Genomic DNA, 17,332 nt, shown 5'->3' on the forward strand with positions numbered 1-17,332 from the left:
TCTTTTCATTCGCCAGTAAAAAGTTTGAACTCCGAAGCCCACTTGAGAGTTGCTTTCAGTCAGCCAGTCAGTCATCTCGACTGACAAAGCGAAAGGTTTCCAAGCTTTTGGACTGTTTTTATTAATCACGTGTGTTTTCCTCGGCATGAGTATGACCTAATAAAATTGCTAACCGTCCATCTCACAAAATATACATTGTTAATTGCATGTCTTAATCGCTGCTCTAACTGCATACAATTTTCATTTTGTACTATGATTGAATCGAACATCTTTTGTGTTCTACAGACGGCTGCGAACTCATGCACATGTTATCCGTTCGTCACCTATATTGGGCTGACTTTGTGACAAGTCTGCTTCATTTTTGAGAAAAAAATTGAATCTTTTCTGTAGAAACAACAAGATGCACTCAGAACGTCAATGGAAGACTCTCCGCCAAAGAGGGTAAACTGAAGACTGGATTTTTTTTTACCCGATTTGGAGATTGGAGTTGCGGAGATACCTATCTGTCGTTCGAATGTTTTCATCCTAGTTAGACAAATCAAATCTAATTTAATGACATATGAAAATCATAAAAACTTAGAGTATGATCTCTAGTGGTCTAGGGCCTGCAGTCCCGGTTCATAAGGGCCTTTAGTCCCGGTGAACCGGGACTAAAGGGTCGGTACTAATGCCCTGGCCCTTTAGTCCCGGTTCTAACCAGAACCGGGACTAAAGGCCCTCCACGTGGCCGCTGCCTGAAGGTCCACCTTTAGTCCCGGTTGGTAACACCAACCGGTACTAAAGGTAATTTTCTGATTTTTTTTTGAATTTTTTTTTATTTTCAAATTTCTGATTTATTTTAACCTCTAATCTCTAATCACCCCTCTCATCACTGCTCAATTTAATCTCTAATCATCCCTCATCATTCCAAATCATTTAACTTCTCGGACGGTCACCCATCCTCCCACTCCCCCAGCCTGAGCACGCTTAACTTTCAGGTTCTATTCTCCCTCGTTTCCAAGTCTGCACTCGTCGTTTTCCTGACAATAGTAAGATGTTAATCCTATTAATCCTCAGGATTTTAGCTTGAGCATGAAGTCACACATTTCACTGTTTGAGTTTGAAACTATTGTTCTAGAAAACAATAATTATTTAGTAACACTAATATTTCTTGAATAAGTAGTTTGACCATTGTTTGACCACAGTTTGACCAGATTTGACCAAAATTCAAAAAAACTGAAATAATTATTTAATAACACTAATATTATTGAATAATTATTTAGTAACACTAATACTTCTTGAATAAGTAGTTTGACCATAGTTTGACCAGATTTAATGAAAATTAAAAAAAACTGAAATTTCAGCATAACTTTTTTTCCTTTTGGAATTTGAGGATTCTACAAATTTGCAAACAGGCCGTAGGCGGTCTCCATCGGATGTAACTTTTCGAGTAGATGATTTTTCATATAAAAACTTTTTAATCCGAGTTCGTATGCAAAAGTTATGCCCATTTTACAAATTCCAGAGAGATTTTGTAAATAAAGTCGAAATTCATATTTGTAAATTTTCCCAACAACTAGACCACATATCACATGGAAAACTTATTTTATTTTATTTTTATTGACATTTCCATCATTTTTTTTTGTTTTTTCTAAAGCTGAAAAGGCGGTCCACGGAGGGGGGGGGGGGAGTTTGAAAATGGGACCTTTAGTACCAGTTCGTGCCATGAACCGGTACTAATGCCTCAAAGCCCATTAGTCCCGGTTGGTGCCACCAACCGGGACCAATGGGCATCGCACCCTTTAGTCAAAGGGCCCAGGTGAACCGGGACTAATGCCTTAGCCGCACGAATCGGGATAAATGCACCCATTGGTCCCGGTTCTGGACTGAATCGGGACTAATGGGCTTACCCGGCCTGGACCAAAGCCCCCTTTTCTACTAGTGGGCTACAACCACACTTGATAAGTCAATGTCAGGAACTTCCCTAGTTTTCAACCGCTTTGTTCACTCTCCTGGGACCCGCTGCAAGACGCAGTGGGTCCTCGTCCTCTTCATTTGTCGCTCCAATGGCGGGAGCGAGTGGGGATCCCGGCAGTTTCTCTTTGGCGGGGAGATAGGATAGGCGTAGTTTTTTGTCAGAGGTGTTGCATCAATGATGGAGACGGCGCCACGTCGGAATAATTTGCTTTTGCTCTTCCTCCATCCCGTTGGCGTTCTAATGGGCGACACCAAGGAGCAGGTGGCTCAGTCTTCTTGCCGGTCTCGGATCCAGTGAGATTTGTGTATAATGGTCGACATGTGGCACTCTCCGGGTGGAGTTGGAGTCAGCTAGTACAGTTGTGTTTGGTGTCTTGCAGTGGGGTGCGTGGATAGAGGCAAGCGTCAGTGTTCCTCTTCTTCGAGTGTGTCGAATGAAATTGACGCAATTGGATCTAGCAAATAGAGGGAAGAACCCTGGGTGACGTGCGGAAAGCCTTAGTCTAATAGCATTTGTTTCATGTTTTAAGTGGTACTGTATGTAAACCCGTGTGATGTATTGTAACATAGCATGACAATTTTTGAATAGTAGTTTTAGGTGAATTTCAGTACCAGGGCTGATTACAAAATATAGAAGGACAACCCTTGAAAATCTTGGAGGCGGTTCCATACACAACCCCCGTGTCCTTTCATTGGAGATGGTTTGTCTGCATATACGCTTGTGTTGGATCATTAGCGCAAGCGGTTTCCAAAACAGCATATGCTGATTCTTCTATTAGCGACATAGGCTTCGAGACGAAAACTGCCTCCAAAGATCAATCCTGTACTAGTGCGGGCTGCCCATTCTGTCACGGATCCCTTGAAGATACAGAAGATATGAGATTCTGTCATGGATCCCTCGAAGATATATAAGACCTGATGTATATTTGGTGAGCTAAGCCAGGTAGCTAGGAGACCATGATGTCAAGTTTTCGACGTCAGGCCGGCGAGAGCGATGTGTGCTGCTCCGTTTGCGGCTTAGGAGTTCAGATTTGTGCAGGCAAATAATTGATCCTGGCAATAATACAGCCGACCCTTTTAAAATTGTATCTCAACTTCTGTTAGTATTTCCTTTGTCCGAAAATGCTTGTCCCTCAAATGGAGGGAGTACGCTTGTTGATCGTATAGCTAGCCGGCTAGGTGGCTTGGAGGTTGATCGTATATCTGCACATATTAAAAAACCAAAAGTTGATACGAATTCGTTCACGGGTCCTAACATCCGATCTGACCATGACTGGGCAGGTCGCAATCCATCTCCACCACTACGCAGTGGTTTAGAGCCTTAGTTTCGATCCTGGTACGTGCCGGGGCCTGCAAAATCTGCAGAGGGCGATTGGCCTCTCCTTTTGCGTGTTTACTTTCATCTTCCAACGGAGGAGGTAAGGTATTATTATGTAATAATCTATCTAAACGGACTAGATTGTCATCGCAGATGCAGAGAGAGATTGACTGCGTATGGGAATTCAGACTTTCAGAGCTGGCCAATGGACCAATGTCGATCTTGGACTTGGACTCATGCAGCTCCGCCACCGCCAGGCACTACTTGTAGCCATCAGACAGTGTATACGTGGACTCGTGCTTTGTACTCGTACGGACCGATGCTGCCGCATCATCGCCGCTAATTCTCTTTCGATTATTCCAAAAGCTGTAGAATAGAAGAAGACCGGGCATGCAGATGCAGTGTTGAATCCTTCCGAAGATGGTGGTGGTGGCGGTGCGGCCGTGCAGGACTGATCGCAAACCCATGGCCACTTTTTACTTGTGCGTTGATCGATCCTCTTGTTGCCTTGACCCTCGAGTCACGGTCGGTTGCTAAAGCGGGGGCCCGTCGTACGCAATCTATTCTTGGTTGCTACAGTACGAGTGTACTCCGGCTCCTGATTGTTCTCTTCTGATGCCGGTGAACTCTGCTGCTCCTCTCTGTCCCTCTGCACCGTGAAGCATCTACGTACCAGATTTGGGGTATTCAGCATAGTATTTTAGTTGAAGGCAGGATGTACTCCCTCCATTTCAAAATAGATGACTCAATTTTGTGCTAATTTTAGTATAAAGTTAGTATAAAATTGAGTCATCTATTTTGAAACGGAGGGAGTAGTATTCAAGGAACAGTGGCGGTGACCGAGGACCTGAAATCGTCTTCTCTCATCTTGTTTCCTGGCCATGGTTGGCGGCTCGAGTGCCGTCGCTGTTTGTCATAATAATGGTGATTTGCATCTGCAGTCAGGCAGACGGGACAAGGGACGAAACCAGCGACAGCACAGCCACTCTCAGATTCACTTCGGCTTAGCTTAGCTCCCAATTAAGGTCAGTCAGTCAGTCAGTCCATATGCTCGCAATCATGTCACCAGGGCCCGACGTGGACGCGTACCAACACTCCGGCAGGCCATAGCCACAGGCCACGCCGTTGACGCGGTGACCGCGCCCCGCATCCCTCGCCGGGTCTCCACGCGCATGCACACGGGACACGGCTCCGCTCCCCACCAGTGGACGTGCCCGGGTCCAGTCGCAAGGCAACCACAGAAGAAGCGACCGAGACAACGAGGTCCGGCTCGGTCTCTTCCGGCCGCGGTTAAGCGCCGGGATTCTCTGTCACGCGGGCGACTCTCCGGAAGCTTCGCCGCGAGGTTGGTCACGTGCGTACCTGCGTGCCCCGCCGTGCCACGGCCTATAAATCCACCCGCCTGCCCAGTGCCCTGAGTCACTCCCCTATCTCTGAGATCACACCGCGCTTTCTTCCTCCCTTTCCCATCGTGCTCGCCGGCCAACGTCCGTAGACCGTAGGTCCCGGCCGGGTTTGATCCATGGCGGAAAAGAAGGTCCGTTGCTTACAGTATAGTTGATCGAAGCTCTTGGTTTCTGTGGTCCAGTTTGCTGATCGTGTTTTCTTGTCTGGCGGCTGCGGAATTCAGGTTGTGCTGAAGCTGGACCTACACGACGACAGGCAGAAGCAGAAGGCGCTCAAGGTCGTCTCCACTCTCCACGGTAAGAATCCCCTGCTTCTCCTTCTTCTCCAGGTCCGTCCTAGTCACGGACGGAGGGGATTGCCAGGATCTTCATCATGTTTCAGTTTGACATTTCCGATGACAACAACTGCCGCTTGCCTCAGGCATCGACCAGATCGCCGTGGACATGAAGGACCAGAAGATGACGGTGGTGGGCACCGTCGACCCCGTCGACCTCGTCGGAAGGCTGCGCAGCAAGCTCTTCCCCACGGCGCAGATGCTCTCCGTCGGCCCGGCCAAGGAGGAGAAGAAGGACGGCGGCGCCAAGAAGGAAGCCGATACCAAGAAGGAGGGCGAGAAGAAGGACGCGGTCCCGGTGTACATGCCGTGGTACCCGCCGCCGCCGCCGCCGCCGCAGTACCACCCGCACCCGTACTACCACAACCACAGCGCCGAGGAGGACCCCAGCTCCTGCGTCATCTGCTGATCGCCGGGCGCAGCCCATTCGCTCCCTTGTGCAGTTTGTAGCTGGCCGTGTGCTCTGCTGCCTGCCGGTCGCTCATGCCAGCTACGGCGATCGACGGCGTGCGCCAATGTGCCATACATAAGGCCGGTGATGCAGCTGCTGTGCTCGTACTAGATAGAACTGCTGGAGTTTATTACAGTGTGTAGAATTACTAGTACTAGATAGAACTGCTGGAGTTGGATTTTGAGTGAAAGTTCACTGAGTGCTCTGCTCTCCAGTGTGATACTCCCTCCATTCCAAAATATAGTGCGTCCGCGCTTCCCGAGGTCCAACTTTAACCATAAATTTAACCAACGAGACCAACTGCGGCGGGAGAAAAAAATATATAATTGAAAACTTCTTTCGAATACGAATTCACTGATATAATTTTTGCTCCCGCCGCAATCGGTCTTGATAGTTAAATTTACGGTCAAAGTTGAAGCACGAGGATAGAGGAAGCACTACATTGTGGAATGGAGGAAATAACAAAGTAGTGAAATAAATAAATTGAAGACGAAGAGATGGGAAATTCAGGAGAGTTGCTAGATTGGTCTCTCCTGAACCTTCACACTTACGAATAGAAACTCTGAACTCTTAAGCTCTCCGGCTCTGCTCCACCTGACAGTTACTTTCAGTCAGCCTGTCAGTGATCTCAACCACAAAGCGAAAAGGTTTCCAAGATTTTGGACTGCTTCTAATCACTCATTCATGTTTTCTTCGACAGCGAGTAAGCCCCATAGACACCTCATTCACGAGTCCTAGCACATGATCACGACCTAATGCATTGTTAACTGCACATCCCACGAAATTCACATTGTTAAAATGTTAACCGCAGGTCGTAATCGCGGCTCTAACCAAATGGCGCTTTCAGTAATATCGGTCCAACATCTTTTGCTTTCTGCCGACGACCGCACAGCCGTGCGCATTTTGTTAACCTATTTGCTTGTCTTTTTGATGTTTATTAAAAAAAACATTGCTTGACTTTGTGATACACTCAGATCGTCAACCGAAGACTGAAGTTTTTTACTAATCTGGTCTGAGAAACTAGAGCCGCGGAGATACCTCGCTATCATTGGAATGTTTTCGTTCCACGCCAAGAAAATAATCCAATGTAATGATGAAGCAGAAAAAACATCAAAGCTAGTGGTTAATTTAGAACGGAGGAAGTGTAGTAATCTTTCTTCTCTTACCTGAGGAACGAATAAAGTCCGATCCTAGGGCTATCTTCTTGGGCCATGGATACGGGTAGGATTTGGCGACCCTGGCAAGGCGCTTCTGCACCTCCTTGTCCGGATCGTAGGCGTGAAGCTTGCCCGCCCGCCGGTACTCCTCCACCACGTCTTCCTCCATGGCCATGTACCGCTCGCAGCTTGCATATGCTGCCTCGCGGAATGTCTGCCATGCCGCCCGCCGCACCGCCTTCTGTTCCTCTCTCTCCGTCATCGCCTTGTGCTGCTCTTTCGGGCTACCGGCCGTCTTCGCTGCGCTCGAGCTGGCGACGCACGCCATGCCTCCCCGATCGATCTCCGGCCCTTCTCCCGAAATCACCGGATGCATATCTAGTGGCGAAGTCAGGACTTTTTTGAAGCCTGGGCAACTTAAGCCTGAGTGTCTAACATGCAAATCAAAAATCAGATGTTCGGGTACAATATATAATATACTTCCCCCGTCTCATAATGTAAGACGTTTTTTAACACTATTGTTGTGTCAAAAAACGTCTTACATTATGAGACAGAAGGAGTAGCATCAAACTTGCAAAACACAAATCCACATTAGTATTGAAGTAAAAAAATACAAATATAATACTCACACAAATCTAATTTTATAGTGAACTAATATATCAATATTCCGTTTCGTAGAGAATAAAGTTGAGACTTGACAAGCAGAGTCACAGAATCTCTCGTAATAGGATTTTGTCTCAATTTATAAATAACGCAAACATTCGTACAGCCAGTTCCAGATTTTCAAGCATTTAATACGGCTAGAGTAACAATAACATAGTCATGCCTAAAAAAAACATAAAAAAAGTAAGAAAAAAGGCCATCTAGTGCCAGTAGGCACACTAAGAGAATGAGCTACCACAAGTTCAAAGAACAGGGCTACTTGCATCAACTAGATGTATCAGGTTATCAAATATTTTTGGTGATGCCCAAAGTGAAACCGAATTATTTGTTGCCATATTAGTAGAGGAAAGACCACAAACCACACATATTTACAGTTTATGTACTCCCTCCGTCCCAAAATAAGTGAGGGAGTAGTTCTCAACAACCAACAAATAATGTTTCTCTTTGGCAAGACATAGTATAACTGTAGATGTGTAGAAATCTGATCAAACAAGGAATATCATATTGATATGTAGATTCAATTATATTTCTGCATAGAAATATTAGTTTGTTTTCCTATAACAATGACAGGAGCCGGTTTAGGAATAACAAAGATACATTTGTTACATGGTCGTTGAGGCCGAGTTCTTCGAGTTCATCAGTGGTCAGTGTCGTGGTTCTAAGTCTGACAGTAGAATGAGGGGTAGGAATGTAGAGGCAAGATCCTAGTTATGGAGGAGTTGTACATGCGAGTTTTACGAGTTCAGGCCCTTCTCGAAGGAAGTAACAGCCCTACGTCTCGGAGCCCGGAGGCGGTCGACTGGATATATGCGTGTGAGTTACAGGGGGTGCGAACCCTTGTCCCAGAGGAGGGGTGGCTTATATAGAGTGCGTCAGGACCCCAGCTCCCCTCTGTTACACAGGGTTCAATGCTCATAAAGGAGGAGCGTTACTAGTAATGTCTGAAGTAAAGTGCTATAAATAATTATTAATTAAAGCTATGACTTAATCCCGACCGTTGCAGAGTGAGAGGTTCTCCATCTTCTGGTAGTCGAGTGGTTGTTCGCATGGTCGAGTGGTTGTTCGCATGGTCGAGTGTCCTCAAGAACGTCGAGTGGAACATGGCTTTATGGTCGAGTGGATGATGATTTCTCTTCGACTGCTTCTGGTTCTTTTAGAGATGTCCTTGGGGAGGGTATCTTGGACAGATCCATGACCTTACCCTAGGTACATAGCTTCGTCATTAGCCCCCGAATGGATCAGGGTTTGAGTGGGGAAGGAGTTGAGAACACTTCCGACTCATTCTTCGTGTTGTGAGTATAACTTGTTCTGGAGCCATGAACTGAGGAGACAACGTCAACTTCTTTTTCGGTCGCCTTGGTCCATTCTTGGTTTTTGTCGAGTGAATTTTCACGGTAGAATTCCGAATGATAATGCGGAGGACGTTTTCAGTCTGACAAGCTGCTTTGCTCTCCGCGGATTTCGCGGGATTCGAATTTTGGGAAGCGCGCCGGACGGGCGAGGCTGTGGTAATCGGAACGGATTAGGCAGGTCGCCTCGATCTCTGCGCCACCTTTTTCGCCACATATTGCGCGCGCGACTGTTGCGGGATTTGTTTAGATCGTCTAGGCCGACCAGTCAGTCACTCGGGGAATGACCTTATAAGAGGTACCGGACCGGGTCTTCGCACCGCACGCTCCCATTCTCTTTCTTCTTCCTCAGACCTCTCCGCCGCGCACGCTTCCGCTCTCTGCGTCGAAACCTCGCTCAAACTCGATCTGCCGCCATGGGAAAAGAGAAGACGGTGGCGCTGGAGCGCGCGAAGAAGGCGATCGCAAAGGCGAAGGGCAAGAGGACCAGTCGGGGCAGATCCTCGTCAAGATCCGGCCTGCCGCCGGGCTAGATCCAGGGCGATTGGATCCGCTCGACGATCAGCCAGGACGACCTCGACTACCTGGTGGAGGGGGGACTGATCCCCCACAAATCGGCGCGGCTCCCGGGGAACGAGACCGAGCCGCAGCCGCGGGAGGGTGAGTGCGTTCTCCTCGCCACCCACGTCGATCGCGGGTTTTCTCTGCCTCCCCATCCTTTCTTTCGTGGCTTTCTGAACTTCTTCGGGGCTCAACTTCACCACTTCACTCTAAACACCATAGTTTATCTGGCTGCCTTCGTGTCAATGTGTGAAAATTTCTTGGGCTGTCGACCGCACTGGGGTCACTTCAAACACATCTTCACCTGCCGCTCCCAGTCGGTCAAAAAGGCCAATCCGAGTGATGAGAGGACGCATGTGATTCAGATGTGCGGTGGTTTGGGGATCCAAATGAGAAACAAGAGCACCTTCCCAGCGATGATCCTTCCCGACTCGGTCCGGGGCTGGCAGTCGACTTGGTTTTACTGTAAGGACCAACCGACTCCGGGCCAGTCGACTGGACTTCCTCCCTTTTCCCTAGCTTGAGTGGAGAAGCCCTCCTCCTTGAAGGTGGTCCCAGAAGAGAAGGCGCAGGTCAAGGTGTTGGTCGAGCGGGTCGTCCAACTTGTCCGTGACGGGGTGACTGGGATGGATCTGCTGGAGGTCTTTCTCAGTCGACGCATCCAACCGCTTCAGGCCCGTGACCATCCGATGTGGATGTACTCGGGGCTCGAGGACTCCACTCGGATCCACCCGGAGGACGTCAGTGAAGACACCTTGGAGAAGTGGCGGAAGGGAATCACCAGCAACAAAGACAATCCCCGAGGGTCTAGGAGGGTGATTCCATTTGACCACTCGCGCCGTCCGGAACATGTATGACTCTGCTTTGTCGAGTATATTCTTGATTCTTTGTGTGACACCTTGCTGATGGTCGATTGAATTTCTTTCGATCGTTATCCTTTCAGGCCCTCGTCGACATGTACTCGATGCCCAATGGAGTGTAGGGGCAAGACTTCGAGGAAGGAGCGAGCGGGGGCGAGAGCGGCGAGTGGCACTCGAATGCCGAGGAGGACGAGGAGAGCGACGACTCGACTGATGACGAAGAGGTCAACTCATCTCCTCACAGAGAGAAGAGATCCAAGCACGCACACGACCCGGCGAGCACCCCGGACCTGGCGACCATGCCGACTGGGCAGTCTTCGAAGCGCCCCCGGACGTCTTCTCCAGCGCCGATTGAGAAGGCCTCGAAGCAGCCCAAGGTTGTGCCGCCTCCAGCGCCAAAAGCACCGAAAGCCACCTCCTCCAAACTGCCAAAGGCTTTCCCAGGATCACAGTGACCGTCCCTACCATCTCCGGGTAATCATCTGACTTGTTCTTTTCGTCGACTTGAGCAACAGAACGTAACCGACTGGGTGCGGGCCTTTGCAGTGCTGCTACATCAGGAACCTCTTCTTACCAGTACCGAGACAAGGAGATGGAAGATGCGGTCACCTCCAACCCAGGTAAAAACTCTTATGAACTTGCTCTTGACTACTCGGTCGATTGAATTCTAGAGGTTCACTTTGGGGTCGACTGATCTTCTCCGCAGCTCCACCCAACGTCATCGATCTCCCAGATGACGATGAAGATGTGGCTCATAGGCCCAGGAAGAATAAAAAGGCGGCGGCTGGTAAGGTGTCTCAGCAAGGACCAACGACAACACCAACCGTCCATCAATCTGAAGACGCGGGCGGGGCCTCTGTAACCTTCGATGTACCCTTGTCGAGTGAGCGCCCCGCACCGTCGACTGTACCGCTGAGTCCTTCAGTCGTCCCATCTCATGCCTCGGAGGTCCAAGCTGCTGCACCTGGGTCGTCTGCCCTCTTCTTCACCAGCTACCCTGTCCCGGAAAACCAGTCGGATGCGGCTGCGGAAGCCATCCGTCAGGCTAACGTGATGATGGAGCGGATGAAGACGGTGCACGAGAATAGCCAGGCCGCTTACGACGCCAGCGCTGCTCTCCGGGCCAATGTCCAGGTAAGTAAACTTTCAAATGACCTTGTTCTATAAGGATATGCTACCCGAAATTTTTTCTTCTATATATATAATCTCCTGTTGTTTGCGTCGAATCAGTGCACCCACTGGGTGTTTTGTTGTCTTTGGTAGTTGCGTTCTTCCACTCGGTCTGGGCGAGTAGGATCTGAACCGGTGGGGGCACGCTAAGTGCACCCACTGGGTGTAGTCCCCGAGATCGCAGTCAACTGCTGGCAATCGACTGGGGTCTGAGTTCTTCCTTCCTTTCTTTTCTTCCACTCGACCCAGGGGGACCGGTCGAATGAGATCTGAACTGGTGGGGGCACGCTAAGTGCACCCGCTGTGTGTAGTCCCCGAGACCGCAGTCGACTGCTGGCGGTCGACTGGGGTCTGAATTTTTTTTGACTTGACCCGGGCGGACCGGTCGAATTGGGTCTTAATCAGCGGGGGCACGCCAAGTGCACCCGCTGGGTGTAGCCCCCAGGACCGCAGTCGACTGTGTGCAGTCGGCTGGGGTCTAAGCGAACTTCTTTAAGTTTTATCCACTCAGAAGTGAACAACCTTTGATCTTGTCGATTAACACGTCTTTTGCCTTCTGCAGAAGTCTTGTACTCTCATTTCCAAGTTTGCTGAACTTGAGGAGAAGCAGAGGCAACTCAACCTCGACTTGGAGTTGGCCTAGCAGAATCTGAAGAAAGCTCAAGACGAAGCTGCTGGTATGGAAGGTAACTGCCTGTCGACTGCCTTTTAAAAACATTTCTTCGAGCTCTTGTCTGATGTGATTACTTCTTTTGCAGAGAAAATGAAGTTGGCTCTGGAGAAGAAGGACTCGGACCTCGCCGCTGCACAGAAGGAAGCCCAAGATAAAACTGCCCTTACAGACCAGAAGCTGGCTTCAGTCGAAGCACTGGAAGGGGAGGTGACCAAGCTGAAGTCCTGTCTCAACGAGTCTAACCGAGAGGTGAGTCGTCTGAAGAAGGACAAAATTACCCTGAATGAGAAGCTGGAGTCTACGGTCCACAAGAGGAATGACACGGAGGCTTATCTGAGAACTCTTGCCAAGAAGCTTTATCTTATGTTGGAAGGTATTTCTTTTAAACCGACTGTGTTGATGCTTGCGAACGGATCCTGTCCGGTCGACTCACTAATTTTTTGCTGCAGAATTCTGCCAAGACTTTGATGAGGAAACTGGAAAGGTCGAGACGGGTCTAGACCCTATCGCTTCTCCAGTTTGCGAAGAAACTGCAATGAACGTGCTCCGACTGGAGTCTCGTGTCGCCAGCGTCACAAGCTACCTCGCGCGGTTGAAGGAGGCAGTCTCACGAGTCGACTCATTGCTCTGGCCAAGGGTGACGCTTCAAAATGACCTGGAATCCCTGATGGCTCGACTCAACGAGATCCCTGACCGAGTGCAAGAATGGAAGAAGTCCTCCGTCCGGTGTGGTGCTGGCGTGGCGCTGTCCTTGGTGCGAGTCCACTGCAAGGAAGCTCCTGAAGACAAGCTGGCGGCGATCAAGGTCGCTAACACCAAAAGGCATGACTTCTAGTCCTTCATGGAGACTTTCATTGCTGCTGCTACTCGGATCGCGGATGGGATCGACCTGGACGAATTCGTCGAGCCTGCCAGCCCTCCTCCTGCCGAGTAAACAAACTTATGAGATTTGAATCTGCTTTAAATTTGCCTCGGAATGCCGAGTGGTTGCTGTAACTGTTAAACTCCTTCGGGCTTGATGCTCGAATACTTTTGGTTTGCTGCTTGGAACTTTAGGATTTATCCGAATTTGGTTTATTTCCGAATATGCTTGCGTTTTGCCTTCAAGAGGACTTTGTTCTCAGCTCGGAATAGTCTTTGCGCTGGAGATGCAGCTCTGAGGTGGCGACTCCAGTCGACCTGCGCTTCGTCGTCCTTGCGGATAGGGATGGACCGCGCATTGTACTTGTGGCATAGTTTCGAAGGAGAAGGTTGCAGTCGACCTGCACCTCGTCGTCCTTGCGGATAGGGATGGAGCACATGTTGTACTTGTGGCGTAGCTCTGAACTTAGGCGAGTAATAGACTGCAGCGAAGCCTCTGAGTGGGAGGGTTGCTCTCCACTCGGTAGGATTTTTTAAACTTAGGCAAGTGCTGGACTGCAGCTAAGCCTCTGAGTGGGAGGATTGCTCTCTGCTCGATAGGATTTTACAAACTTAGGCGAGTACTGGACTGCAGCTAAGCCTTCGAGTGGGAGAACTTAGGCGAGTACTAGACTGCAGCTAAGCCCACGAGTGGGAGGATTGCTCTCCACTCGGTAGGATTTTACAAACTTAGGTGAGTACTGGACTGCAGCTAAGCCTCCGAGTGAGAGAACTTAGGCGAGTACTAGACTGCAGCTAAGCCCCCGAGTGGTAGGATTGCTCTTCACTCGGTAGGATTTTACAAACTTAGGCGAGTACTGGACTGCAGCTAAGCGTCCGAGTGGGAGAACTTAGGCAGGTATTAGACTGCAGCTAAGCCCCTGAGTGGGAGGATTGCTCTCCACTCGGTAGGATTTTACAAACTTAGGCGAGTACTAGACTGCAGCTAAGCCTACGAGTGGGAGAACTTAGGCGAGTACTAGACTGCAGCTAAGCCCCCGAGTGGGAGGATTGCTCTTCACTCGGTAGGATTTTACAAACTTAGGTGAGTACTGGACTGCAGCTAAGCCTCTGAGTGGGAGAACTTAGGCGAGTACTAGACTGCAGTTAAGCCCCTGAGTGGGAGGATTGCTCTCCACTCGGTAGGATTTTACAAACTTAGGCGAGTACTGGACTGCAACTAAGCCTTCGAGTGGGAGAACTTAGGCGAGTACTAGATTGCAGCTAAGCCCCCGAGTGGGAGGATTGCTCTCCACTCGGTAGGATTTTGCAAACTTAGGCGAAACAGATTCGCGGCTAAGCCTCCCGAGTGAGAGGCTTACCCATCACTCGGTAGGATTTTCTTTCGAACTTAGGAGGAACGGATTCGCGGCTAAGCCCACCCACTGGGGGATTTCAGAGGTAAATAAAAGCAACAGCAATCATGCGAGAAGACTGAAAAGTTCTTGTCTTTAACGAACAAATTACAAAGGTACTTCTTATTACATTTTAGTTGAATGAGTGCTGAAGTATAAAAGGGGCGGAGTAGCTCCGCACTCCAAGCTCGTGGCTCGTCTTTCTAATGCTCAACACTGTAAAGATGGTATGCTCCATTATGGAGAACTTTGGTGATGATGAAGGGGCCTTCCCAAGACGGGGCGAGCTTGTGTGGTTTCTGTTGATCCACTCGAAGAACCAGGTCCCCCTCTTGAAAGGTTCGGCCCCTCATGTTCCTGGCGTGGAATCGACACAAGTCTTGCTGATAAATGGTCAACCGGATCAAGGCCATCTCTCTTTCCTCCTCTAAGAGATCGACTGAATCCTGCCGGGCCTGCTCTGCTTCTACTTCAGAGAAAATCTCGAGTTGGGGAGCATTGTGGAGCAGGTCACTCGGCAGAACAGCTTCGGCTCCATAGACCAACAAGAAAGGAGTTCGTCCAGTCAACCGATTGGGAGTTGTCCTCAAACCCCATAGAACTGACGGAAGTTCATCGACCCAAGCGCCTGCTGCGTGTTTGAGGTCACGCATCAGTTGGGGTTTTAATCCTTTGAGAACCAGGCCATTAGCTCTTTCTGCTTGTCCGTTCGACTGCGGGTGAGCGACTGAAGCATAGTCGACTCGTGTGCCTTGAGAAGCGCAGAAAACTCTAAACTCGTCAGAATCGAAGTTCGACTCGTTGTCCGTGATGATGATGTGTGGAACTCCATATCTGAATGTCAATTCTCTGATAAAACTGACAGCGGTGCTGGCTTCAAGACTCTTGATAGGTTTAGCTTTGATCCATTTGGTAAACTTGTTGACTGCCACGAGCACATGAGTGAAGCCGCTCCTACCAGTTCTCAGTGGTCCAACCATATCCAAACCCCAAACAGCAAAGGGCCAGACGATAGGAATGGTCTTCAGGGCTGACGCTGGCTTGTGAGACATGTCCGAGTAAAACTGGCAGCCTTCACATCTGTCGACTATATCTTTCGCCATTTCATTTGCTCGCGGCCAATAGAATCCGGCTCGGTATGCTTTAGCCACGATGGCCCGAGAGGACGCATGGTGGCCATAGGTCCCCGAGTGGATGTCGTTGAGGATCATTCGACCTTCTTCTGGCGTTATGCATCTCTGACCAACTCCAGTCACGCTTTCCCTGAACAATTGTCCTCTTATCACAGTAAAGGCCTTGGATCGACGGATGATCTGCCGAGCCTCTTCTTCGCCTTCTGGGAGTTCTTTTCTGAGGATGTACGCAATGTACAGCACTGTCCAGTCGGGTGTGATGACCAGAACCTCCATGATTAGGTCGACCACTGCTGGGACCTCGACTTCAGTCGGATCTGTGGCGCTCTTAGGCTGCGAGGGCTCTTCAGTAAAAGGATCTTCTTGAACGGTCGGTGTGAAAATATGCTCCAAAAACACATTGCTAGGAATGGCTTCTCTCTTGGAACCTATCTTTGCCAAGTCATAGGCTGCTGGATTTTTCAGTCGGGGTATGTGATGGAGCTCTAACCTCTCAAACTTCTTTTCCAAATTCCTCACCGCGTTGCAGTAACCAGTCATGGCTGGGCTTCTGACGTCCCACTCCTTCATCACTTGATTGACTACCAAATCTGAGTCGCCGTAGACCATGAGGCGATGGACGCCGAGTGAGATGGCCATACGCAACCCATACAGGAGTGCTTCATATTTAGCTTCATTATTGGAGGAATCAAAGTCAATCTGGAGGACATATCTGAGCTTGTCTCCTCGGGGGGATACCAGAACCACCCCAGCACCGGAACCATTCAGCATTTTGGATCCATCAAAGAACATGGTCCAGTGCTCCGACTGAACTTGAGTCGGCAGTTGTTGTTCAATCCACTTGGCGAGGAAATCTACTATTGCTTGGGACTTAATAGCTTTCTTTGCCTCGAACTTGATATCTAAAGGAAGGAGTTCAATCGCCCATTTTTCCACTCGACCAGTTGCATCTCTGTTGTGTAGAATCTCTGACAACGGAGTGTCGCTAACGACTGTAACAGAGTGATCAGAGAAATAGTGTGCAACCTTCTTCGTGGTCATGTAAATCCCATAAACAAGCTTCTGATAGTGCGGATATCTCTGCTTTGACAGGGTCAGAACTTCAGAAATATAATAAACTGGGCGCTGAACTTTATAGGCTTTTCCCTCTTCTTCCCGCTCGACCGTAAGTACTGTACTGACGACTTGTCCAGTGGCTGCTATATAAAGCAGTAAAGGCTCTTTGCTGATTGGGGCAGCAAGCACCGGCTGGGTTGAAAGCAGGGCTTCTAGCTCTGCAAATGTTGCATCAGCTTCAGGAGTCCACTTGAACTTATCTGATTTCTTCATCAGTCGGTAAAGAGGCAGTGCCTTTTCACCGAGGCAAGAAATGAATCGACTTAGGGCGGCCAAAGAACCAGTAAGCTTCTGGACATCGTGCACACGCACAGGGCGTTTCATCCGGAGTATGGCACCCACTTTCTCTGGGTTAGCATCGATCCATCATTCGAAAACGAGAAAACTGAGTAATTTTCCGCCTGGAACTCCAAACGTGCACTTTGATGGATTAAGCTTGATATCATACCTTCTGAGGTTGGCAAAGGTTTCAGCAAGGTCAGTCAGTAGGTCAGAACCTTTACGTGACTTGACCACAATGTCATCCATATATGCTTCCACATTCCGACTGATCTGAGTGAGCAAGCACTTCTGAATCATCCGCATGAATGTGGCTCCAGCGTTCTTCAAACCGAATGGCATAGTGACATAACAGAAGCACCCAAATGGGGTGATGAAAGCTGTTTTTATCTTGTCGGGTCCGTACAGACGGATCTGGTGGTACCCGGAGTAGGCGTCCAAAAAGGACAAACGCTCGCACCCCGCAGTCGAGTCGACTATTTGGTCGATGCGAGGGAGAGGAAAGTGATCTTTCGGGCAGGCCCGATTGATATGTTTGAAGTCGATGCACATGCGAAGTGAGTCGTCCTTCTTTGGTACCATGACAACATTGGCTAACCACTCGGAGTGGTAAATCTCACGGATAAACTCAGCTGCCAAAAGCCGAGCCA

The 17,332-nt window shown here is 49.2% G+C and overlaps 1 protein-coding gene across 1 annotated transcript; it reads left to right on the plus strand.

The window, feature by feature from the left end:
• Window positions 1-4,658: 4,658 nt before the first annotated feature.
• On the plus strand, window positions 4,659-5,688 carry LOC147987388 (heavy metal-associated isoprenylated plant protein 39-like). Its single transcript, XM_087545286.1, has 3 exons — window positions 4,659-4,811; window positions 4,905-4,977; window positions 5,102-5,688. The coding sequence occupies exons 1-3, from the start codon at window positions 4,797-4,799 to the stop codon at window positions 5,422-5,424; spliced, it is 411 nt and encodes a 136-aa protein (XP_087401412.1). The 5' UTR covers window positions 4,659-4,796; the 3' UTR covers window positions 5,425-5,688.
• The last annotated feature ends 11,644 nt before the right edge of the window (window positions 5,689-17,332 follow it).

This window comes from Triticum urartu, chromosome 2A (genome assembly GCF_056163025.1).
Source record: "Triticum urartu cultivar PI428250 chromosome 2A, HENAU_Tu73, whole genome shotgun sequence".
NCBI classification, from domain to species: Eukaryota; Viridiplantae; Streptophyta; class Magnoliopsida; order Poales; family Poaceae; genus Triticum; species Triticum urartu.

Coding starts and splice junctions, on each gene's coding strand:
- LOC147987388 (XM_087545286.1), top strand. Junction 4,978..5,101: donor GGTCGTCTCCACTCTCCACG/GTAAGAATCCCC, acceptor CGCTTGCCTCAG/GCATCGACCAGATCGCCGTG.